This window comes from Pezoporus wallicus, unplaced genomic scaffold, assembly GCF_028554395.1.
Source record: "Pezoporus wallicus isolate ANWC-B61680 ecotype Strahan unplaced genomic scaffold, APGP_CSIRO_Pwel_v1 contig_7892, whole genome shotgun sequence".
Taxonomy (NCBI): domain Eukaryota; kingdom Metazoa; phylum Chordata; class Aves; order Psittaciformes; family Psittacidae; genus Pezoporus; species Pezoporus wallicus.
In genome coordinates, this window is record NW_026641897.1 from 221,896 (window position 1) to 232,046 (window position 10,151).

A 10,151-nucleotide genomic window follows, 5' to 3' on the forward strand; every position below is an offset into this window, starting at 1 on the left:
CTAGTTCCGGGTTCTCCGGTGGAGGCTGCGATGGCTGCGGCCTCGTCCTCCTCGGCGGCGACCCCGGGCTGCCGGGAGGGCCCGGCGGTAGCGGCAGGGCCTGGCTGGAGCGACTCCCAGTTCCGTCGTTACTCCTTCGAGACGCGGCCCATCCCGCGGCTCAGCCACAGCGATCCCCGCGCCGAGGAGCTCATCGAGAACGAGGTGAGGTGAGCAGCGGTGCCCAGCCCGGCTTTGGGCCGGTGGCTTGTGCTTGGCGGCGTGGGGGCTGCTAGCCCTGCCCGTCAGCCCTCCTGGCTCCGGATGCCGTCCCGGAGGTACTCGCCTCTGGCACGTTTCTCTTAGTGAACGTTTCTTCGTGGTGCTGCAGAGTTGAGTTCTGAAATTTACAGGAAACGTTTGCTTTAAGTGCTTAGTTGTCGGGATGGAAACTGTGGAAATACTGTGTATGGACACATGTTTGTTATGTTATAAGCGAGAGTGGCCACAGGTGTGAGGGTTGCCTTGCAATACCAGGTCTTGCATTGGTTCTGGATAAGCTCAGTCTCATTCTGGTAACATTGGTGTATGATTTTGTTTTTAAAGAAAGCCTGCAAGAAAGCAAGCTGTGCATGCACACCTTGGAAACACAACAGCTGTCCTTCTGCATTAGGTTGTTAACTGTGTATAGGTGAGGAGATAGGTGATGTCCTTTCTCTTTCTTTTGTAGTGTTGTGGGGTTTGGTTTGTTTCTGTTTTGTTTTTTTTTTTTTTGTGTAGAAGAGATGGGGTAATGTCAGGGTTTTGGGTTGGCTGTGATCCCCTGTGAAAAAAGAAATTTGTGCTGGTTTTGGATTCAGGGATACCTTTTTGTCAGTATTTATCCCTTCATAGCTGAGGCTGGAAACAAACAGAATATACTGCATCTCCTTGCTACGTGGCAGGAGCAGAAACTGTTCCCAGCTAGTGTTTGTCTAACCTCATGTGTTAGAGATTAACTAAGTAGGTAGTGGAATCTGTCCCATTGCTACCAGGAGTTTTCTGTGGGAGCAGGCCACCACTTCCTTAGAGCTTCCAGTCATGTTTTGCTTGATTTTACTCCCAGACCAAGGTATCCAATTACTGTAAACACCTTTTCCAATTCTTTGTTTTCAAAGAGCATTTGTGTGGTTGTAGTAATGAATGTGAACGTTCTCAAGTTCAAGAGGTACTTGAATCAATAGACTTCCTGTTTCTCTCCAGGAGCCAGTGGTGCTGACAGATACGAATCTGGTTTATCCTGCTCTGAAATGGGACCTGGACTACCTCCAGGAAAACATTGGCAATGGGGACTTCTCAGTGTATAGTGCCAGCACACACAAGTTCTTGTACTACGATGAGAAGAAGATGGCCAATTTTAAGAACTTCAAGCCCAAATCAAGCAGGGAAGAGATGAAGTTTGCTGAGTTTGTGGACAGACTCAAAGAAATTCAACAGAAAGGGAGTGCTGAGAGGTAAGTGATGTGTGGAGGTTTCTTTGTTTCTGCAGCCTGAGTAGGGGTTACGTTTCTCTTTAGTGAGTGTTGATCCTGCAGGGCTGCTAGTTGACAGCAGCCTTGTTACCTGATTAAAAAAGTCATCCCACTAATTAATCAAACTCTTCACATTACCTTCAGAGATTTTTATTTTTTTCCCTTCTCTTTCCTTTTTGTCCAAGGCAGGGTTTGCATAGAGAAGGCCTTGAGCTTCACTTGTTTTTGACAGAGTTTGGTATCTGATAAAAGATACAGGCCCTAGCACTCAGCCTGTTTTACAGAATACCAAGGCAGCTGGTGCCAACCCTCTTTCAGAAACATGAGAAAGGTTGCATATGTGCTCTGTGTTTGGTGGTGGTGATAGCCTGCGTTACTAACAGAGCTGTAAGATAATGAGAGGAGCTTCACATTTACACAGAATATAACTACTGACAATTGTACTTAAACCCTCAGTTAACTTTATCAGCCCTTTAAAAGGACTTAGTGATACTTAATTGGAAGCAACTCAATGCCTGTGTCCACTTCTCATGTGTGACTTTCTCTTCTTTCTTGCCTTTGGGTGTGCTTTTTCGAAGAGAAAAAGCAGTCCTTGAGCTTAAAAATGCATTTCTCTGCCAGCATTGCAGACAGTCTGTAATAGTGCAATTGCTAATACAGATGTTTGATTCTGCTGATTCTCTATGTCTAAACATAAACATGGTTTTAAAGTAACTCAATACTGAAATGTGCTGAGTTTCCTGAGCCCTTTTTTGGTCTCACACACTTGTAGCAGAAGAAGTAACTGTTATCACAGATGAGTTAAAGTGGTAGTATTTATGTGGGGGTTATTCATGAGTGTGTTTGATATTTGAGAGTGGCCAGTCTGTTTACAGTATCCTGCTCTTGCACTGCAAACGAGTTGCTCTTGCTCTAAAATGACCTTTTCCCCTTGTGATTGTTCAAGCAGAACTGAATTCTGTTCCCTTCTGTACCAAAAAGTCTTTCAGCAAAGTTTGCGGACTCTTTGAAGCTCTTTCCTTCCAGAGCTGTTTATGGTATGTGGTGATAGAACAGAATCTTGAGAATTATGTCCCTTTGCTTGGAGATCTGTCTAAAGAGATGCAGAGATAGGTCTTTATGTTCATTACAAAACTTGATTTTTGCTTATCTGGGAAAATACAGGCTATATCTGCAGCAAACCCTCAATGACACAGTTGGAAGGAAGATTGTGGTGGATTTCCTTGGTTTCAACTGGAACTGGATTAACAAGCAGCAAGGGAAACGTGGTTGGGGTCAACTGACTTCTAACTTGCTTCTTATTGGCATGGAAGGTAAGCATTTTCCTCTGCGCTGAGGAGAAAGGGCAAAGATTTGGTCAGCAGTTCTATATTTCAGTTCCAGAAGGTCTTTCAGATGGAATTTCCATTAGTTTAGAAGCGTTCCTTCAGAGCAGATGGTTTAAAGCTTTGGGCTGTCACAACTTAACTTGGATTACAGAGTGGAAATAACCAAAGAAATAGCCTGTGCTTCCCTAGGCGTGTACTGTGAATGCATGAATTGTCTGCTTATGGAAAAGTTCTGTGTGATGCTGGTAAAGCTGTGTTTTTGGTAATTTATTCTGAGCTTCTTCTTAGCATGTTGAATGTCTACACAGGAGGAAGTGTCGATTATTCTGTGAAGCATTTGTTCTTCTTTGAGCTGGTACACTGTGGGAAGGAATTCTTTCAGTTAAGAGCTGAGTTTCTTCTAAGAAGGTTAGAGGGCACTGGGGAGCTTGAAGATGGATAAATCCTAAAAATGGTTGAATAGAGTGGAGTTCTAAATCCATGTGAAGACTGATTTATAGGCGTGTTAGAATTCAGAGGTACCACTACACTGTTGACAAGGAGAGCATTCCAGTAGAAAGTAATCGCAGTACCTGGGTAAGGAGTGTACACAGTTTTGTGAAGTGGGATGGCCTGTAATCACATGGCTGTCACATCCAGTTACAGTTGTCCAGTTGTAATTACTTAGCCATTCTTGACTGTTCAGTTCTCACAGCAGATGTTTTTTCCCCTTTGCAACAAGTCATTTTTAATTTATGGGAGTTTCTTTGCCACTTCTTTTACTAGCTGAGAGAAAAGTTAACACAGCAGCCTTCCAGTATCTGAAGGGGGCTTATAAGGATGCTGGGGAGGGACCCTTCATTAGGGACTGTAATGATAGGACAAGGGGTAACGGGTTAAAATTTAAACAGGGGAAGTTTAGATTGGATATAAGAAAGGAGTTCTTTAAGGGTGGTGAGGCACTGGAATGGGTTGCCCAGGGAAGCTGTGAATGCTCCATCCCTGGCTGTGTTCAAGGCCAGGTTGGACAGAGCCTTGGGTGACATGGTTTACAGACATGGTGTGTCTGCCCATGGCAGGGGTGTTGGAACTAGATGATATTAAGGTCCTTTCCAACCCTAACTATTCTATGATTCTATAAAAGTGCTGCACTAGCACTTCCTTAAAGGTTATAACATGATCACTAAAGTCCTGTTATCAACAGCTTATGCATAAGAACAAATGAATCTTGAACTCGTGTGTGCTAAAGAATGGGGTGTCTTTACATGAGCATGCAATTGTGTGATCTCTTTAGGGAAGTTATGGGTTAAATGTTATCTTAATTCTCTGTAGTGAAAGCACATATGAAGAGCAAGCTCAAAGAATAATATCTGAATTAGCAGACATCCTGCAAAATGTGATGGGGACAAAATGCAGCACTGTATTTAAAGGTTTGATTAAATTCAAGATCTAGTATTGACAGCCAAGCTTCAGAACCGTTAATCATACTGAGAAGGTGCTGCTGTTGGGAGCTCAGTGACAAAGAAATTTGTTTACTTGTTTTCTTGCAAAACTACTGTGACTTTTTCTAAAATCAGGCTGTTGGACTCCTTTTCTCTAATAATTTTTGAAAGTCTGTTCCACAGCTTGTCATCTAAACAGTGTTTTATGAAAAAGTTTCCAGTCAATGTTCAGCATCTGCTGTTCATGGTAACAAGCTGGAAATCTTAATATGGTAGAGCATAAGTTGCTGAATATGGATTTAGAATGGAAATTAAGTGGAGTAGCAACTGCTCAATGAAGGCTGACTGATACAGTGATCAGTTTGTTATGTTCCTGTGGTCATTTTCCTTGTTTAGTTTTCAGAATATGTGGGAGTGTATTTGCTGTCTTTAGCAAGGAACATAACTTGCTTCTATCTTTCATACCTGTACATTGAGTGTCTTGTTTATCATCTTTTCTCTATAGGGAATGTGACACCAGCTCACTATGATGAGCAGCAGAACTTCTTTGCTCAGATTAAGGGTTATAAGAGGTGTATCCTGTTCCCTCCTGATCAGTTTGAATGCCTCTACCCTTATCCTGTGCACCATCCCTGCGACAGACAGAGCCAGGTGAGAGTAGCAGATCTGTTCTCCATGCCAAAAAAGGGCATTTGTGAAGATGCTGGATGGGAGGAAACCACACTGAAATTAAATCCACACACCACTGGCTGAGCTTTTGCAAAACCTGTGTTTAGATCTGTTAACTGGTGAATACACTGAGGATAGTTGGAAGAACTAGTGGTATTTCAGTATATGTCTGGTCCTGACTTGCAAGTGCTAGGGCTGTAAACATCTCCTTACTGATATTCCAACTGGACTGCAGTTACTACTTTCTTCTGTTTTAGCAATCACTTGGTCAAACACAGATTTGCTCAAATTACAGGACCCCTGTCTAAGTTGGTGGTACTTTGAGGAGTGGAGTTCAGACACGAATGGGAATGTAAAAGCTATATAGGGAAGATAAGGATGGTTTGATGCTGAGAGCCAGTAATGAGGACTGTCACTGCAGTAAGTTCTTCTGAGTTTCTTAATGTTTTCTTCTATTAGGTGGACTTTGACAATCCTGACTATGAGAAGTTTCCGAACTTCCGGAGTGTGGTTGGCTATGAGACGGTGGTGGGTCCAGGGGATGTGCTATACATACCTATGTACTGGTAAGAAGGCTGGTGGGATGCAGTGACCAGCAAACAGAGATTTAAAATGCCTTCTGCTTAAAGTGTTGGGTTGGCTCTTAGACAATTTTGTTTTGACTTCTTCAGTAAGTATGATATTTTCTATGATATCTTGGGCCAATCTTCTTTCTGCTTCTTATCTGTCAGATGGGAGTGGTAATTCTTCCTGACACCACATTACTGTGCAAATACTCCACTAACATGTACAAGAAAAGGATCTGTATTTAAATAATGAGAGCTTTCCAGAAGTTCCAAGGTCTTGATAGGGCAAGGCTTGCCTAGTGCTGTCTGAACTCATCCATCCAAGGTATTTCACTATAAGTTATAGCAATAGTTTCTTTTCCTTTCTGTGTGGTTTCCATGCAGGTGGCACCACATTGAGTCTCTCCTGAATGGGGGGATTACCATCACTGTGAACTTCTGGTACAAGGTGAGTACAAGCACCTTCCTGCGCAGCCTGGATAGCTCTGTCCCAGGGGATTTTTTTCAGGTAGAGATGTATTGGCACGTGTTGTCAGTATGAGAACTTAATTGCACCGAATCCTTTGCTTTAAAGCTGAAAGCTACTTTCTCCCTTTTGAGTGTTATGTGAAGAACTAGGTGGCTGGGAGAAGGTGGAGTAATCTGCTAATTCAGGAAGCTGCAATGAGCTATTTTTGATATTTCAGGGTGCCCCAACCCCAAAGAGAATTGAGTATCCGTTAAAGGCTCATCAGAAAGTGGCGATAATGAGGAACATTGAGAAGATGTTGGGAGAAGCCTTAGGAAATCCACAAGAGGTACAAAAAAAAAAGCCAACATACAGTCACTGCTGTTGAAATCATTATGGCTTATTGCAGAACTCGAGATGCCAACTATTTGGCTCTGCAGGTGTCACAGTGAGGGTAGGAGAAAGGGTTGCTCTGTTGCTGTGAATGGTTCTTCCTGCTGTCTTCAGAAGGTCCTTTGGCTGCAAAAAGGCAAGCTCTTTAAATTATAATTCTGGAGAGGACCTCTACAATGTGTAATTGTTCTTGTATGTGGGGAAAGGTGTACTTTGGCTTTGGGTACTGCCAGGAAGGTGTTGCTCCCAAACGCTGCTTAGCCTTATGTGCAGCAACAATGCCCAGTGTTTATCAAAACTGTTTTACCTGCTGAATCCAAGTCTCTTTGACTAAGATAAATCTCTTCTGTTAAGCCATGTGCTTCAGTCATCTCTGAATTCTTTGCAATTTTAACCAACTGGTATTTCAGAAAAACAGATTGAAGTTGTATAAGTATGCTTTTGAAGATGTCCTGCTCATCTGAAAGTGGAAAATCTGGATGTGAATAGAAATGTTTTTACGGTCTGTAACCTTACCACTGTTCAGGAACTCCTCTTTGGCGCACTTATCGTGCCTCTCCCCTGAGATTGTTTTATTGCCATAGCATGCTGAACTTCCCTCAGTGATCAGACAGTACTGAGAAATGGGAGTGGTCTTGACTGAAAACAAAACCTTAGCAAAATCGTCAGTCCTAGCGTTCCTTCCAAGTGACCCCAAGGACCAGAGAGGATTCAGTAAGTAAGAATGTTCCTTCTCTGCCCTGCAAAAAGCAACCCCTGATGTCTACTGGCTCCTTTAAATAGCATCTGCTGAGAAATTGCAAATCTAGGGTGGAAAGTTGAAAAGTTTCAAACAAATACTGGTGATGCAGTATTTTGGTGGAAAAAGTTGGGTGTCGGCAGAGAACCCTGCAGTTTTGGTAGGGTATTTGTGGATTTGCTCAGGGGTGCCCCAGTGTTTTATGTAGAAGATATTTCAAAATTGATTTGGTGTACCTTAGGTTCAGTTTGTGCATTGATATCCTCTGTCCTGGGCTGCTCAGCTCATAAGGTTGCAGAGGGAGCAGGCTCTGCAGCTGCCGTGGCAGTATATCTGTCCCAGCTAATGATTTGTTTTTGCTTTGAACAGGTGGGTCCCTTGTTGAATATGATGATTAAGGGACGATATGACTAATGCCTGGCTGCCGGGTGACTGATGTTGGAGCTGCTTTGTTCACAAGCAATGGAAGATACTGAGCGCTAGTATTGCACGCAGCACTTAACAGACTGATGGGTTTCCTGACCTATCCCTGCCCCAGTACAGTAAAGGGGGCTACTGGAACTGCAAAACTATTAGTACCCCATTCATCCTCCATTCTCATTTAACCGAACCTCCCAAGAAAGAGTCTGCACTTGCTGGAAGCTGGATTCATGCTCGCTAACTTGTTTTTTCTCCCTCTGCCCTGTTTGCCACAACAAGGAGCATGATTTCTGGCATTTGGATGTGTTGCTTCAGGATTTTCAGGCATTTGAAGAAGACCTTGGAGGGGAACCAGGCGTGATCTTGTTTCCTCAGCCTCAGGGGGTTTGGACCTCCTGGTTGGGTTTGTGGATTGGTGCCTGCAGTGAATGTAATATGGGTATTACAGGTTTAAAAGTCCTCTGTTGTTAGAGGACCTGTCCATGCTCAACTCTTGGCACCTTTTTGTAAAATGGAAACAAACATAGCCTGTGTGTGATGATCAACTGCACAAATGCTTTGATTTCTTCAACTTAGGATATCCATGCTTTGGACTTAGTACAGGGTAGAGATCAGAGTGAATTCATCTAGTGTGTGAGCACCAAATCCAATGCTCTCCAAATAACATCTGTGTTGTAGGAGTCTAGATAAACCTCCTTTCCAACAGCTTTTTCTGGAAAGTGAAGGCTTCTTTCCCACTCTTCTGAAGCTGCAGTGTGGTTGAAGGGGGATATACATTATGAAGAGGGATGCATTAATGCTGAGGCACTCTCCAAGTCTTGAATGGTTAAGCCCTATTTTCAAATTAAATTCCCCAGGGGTGCCGAGCTAGACCGTCAAAACGCAGCATCAGACAGGTACAGAGCCTCTCTTCTCTCCTCACCAGGGGTGCTGGCTCCTTGGAGTAACATGGGAAAGTGCCCTTTTTACTGAAACTGCAAGAACTCAAGTGTGTGTGGCTGCGCACAGATGCGCGTGTTTGTGTGATGATGTGTGGCTCCTGTCCATCAGTTATTCCATGCCAGTGTGTGGTTCCCTTCCTTGTACAGTCATGTGAAAGAGGTCAGGGCTTTCTGTTTAAATGTGGTTAAGTTTATCTTGATCCTTTTTGTGTTCTGGGACTTGACATGGCAGGCTGGGAAGTGACCGGAGAACCAGACAAGCCTCTGTTTAAGAATTCTTAGCAATGACCCTCAAAAATGATTTTGCTTTCTTCCTCCTCTTGCAGACAAAAGCCTTAGACTCATATGGAGACTGGCTTTTTATTCCCTGAGGTGTGCTGCACTGCTGTCCCTGGTTTAGGGGGTGGTGCAAAGGTCTTGTATGTTTGATGCGGTTGTAATGGGTCCCAAGAACCAGAGGTGAAAGAAGCTGTTTCATAGCCGATATATCTCATCCCAGGGAATAGTGGGGAAGTCATCCTGTTGAGACTTCCCAGCATTTTTCCTATTGTTCTTTGAGGCTTGTTCTGACATTATTCTGATAAAAGCATTGAGAACATGGCACTCAAGAAGTGTCTTTGGCCTCATGTTCCATCCTTTGGTGGGACAGCTCATGCACCACTTGCAGTGAGCTTGTCTTGCGCAAAGGTGAAAGGCTTCTTAAACAGGAGGTCCCAAGGGCTAGTTTTCTCGCTGCTTTGCAGGTCAGAACAGATGAATTGTAATTGGCATGTGCAGGGTTCTTGTTTAAGAAATGTATCTATGTCACCCAGTCATGACTGCCATGTTATTTGTTGCAGACTCTCCAGAGCTGTGGTTAGACCCAGATGAAGGTCACTCAGCTGGATACTTATCAGTGTTCAGCCTTTGGGCAGGTGAGAAAAAAGGCTAAGCTGCTGACTCTTGCCAAAAGCCAGGCCTTCCCAGGAATCCTGGGCACATGCCCTTGGCTGAAAGATGCTCAAATGAAATCTCATCTCTGTGCTGTTAACACACAGTAGTCACCAGTACTACTTGTTAGACACCATCAGCTCTTGAAGCTCAGGGTGGGAGTTCATATCCCATGTGGAGAGAGAATGGTACTTTAGGATGCTTTTTTTTTCTTTATTTGCCAAAGGTCTAACTCTTAAAGTGTCTGAGCAGGTTTTGCTGCACTTGATTTCGTGAAAGCTCATTTACAATGCACTGATGGACTGACTCCCTGCCCCTTCCCTTTTCACCTTGTGCTTTCAATGCCCCTTGCCATGGTATTCGGAAGCTGTGTGTTCTCTGCTAGGGGTATGTGTGCAGGGGGTGGGGCGTGACAAACACACGGTACCTTCTGAAGTGTAGTTCTTAAATACAACCAATGTTGAACAACAAACTGTGTGGCTTTTATTTTGTGAGTGGCTGTATATGAGAGCTATGTGAGAGATGCATGTATAAAGCTACCTTTCAGTAGTTTCTAGTAACTCCACTGATGTTCTTCACTGGTGAAAGCTGCTGGTCTCCAGCTATGCCTTCAAAACAGCAATACCAGTTGAGTTATCATAGGTCTTCACAACTTTCCCCATACTACTTCTCTAAGCCTGAAACGAAAGCTGGGAGTAAGATGGTATCCTTGAACCCTGTCACCAAGAAGTGTGTGTGAGGAGGGAACACATTTCCCTCCCTGCTGACCTTAATGGAGTCACCATGCTCTGGTCACTGACAGAATG

At 43.7% G+C, this 10,151-nt stretch overlaps 1 protein-coding gene across 5 annotated transcripts; it reads left to right on the top strand.

Moving 5' to 3' along the window:
• HIF1AN (hypoxia inducible factor 1 subunit alpha inhibitor) lies at positions 1 to 9,817 on the top strand. 5 transcript variants are annotated; one of them, XR_008974446.1, is made up of 9 exons: positions 2 to 204; positions 1,222 to 1,472; positions 2,655 to 2,803; positions 4,745 to 4,890; positions 5,368 to 5,474; positions 5,859 to 5,922; positions 6,161 to 6,271; positions 6,363 to 6,451; positions 7,424 to 9,817. XR_008974446.1 is itself a non-coding variant. In XM_057425716.1 (8 exons), the coding sequence occupies exons 1-8, from the start codon at positions 31 to 33 to the stop codon at positions 7,466 to 7,468; spliced, it is 1,047 nt and encodes a 348-aa protein (XP_057281699.1). In that variant the 5' UTR covers positions 1 to 30; the 3' UTR covers positions 7,469 to 9,817. The 5 variants fall into 5 exon arrangements, 3 of the variants coding, with proteins under 3 accessions (XP_057281699.1, XP_057281698.1, XP_057281697.1); XR_008974445.1 differs by lacking the exon at positions 6,363 to 6,451 and adding an exon at positions 6,726 to 7,029; XM_057425716.1 differs by lacking the exon at positions 6,363 to 6,451 and having other exon boundaries at positions 1 to 204.
• Positions 9,818 to 10,151: the final 334 nt, after the last annotated feature.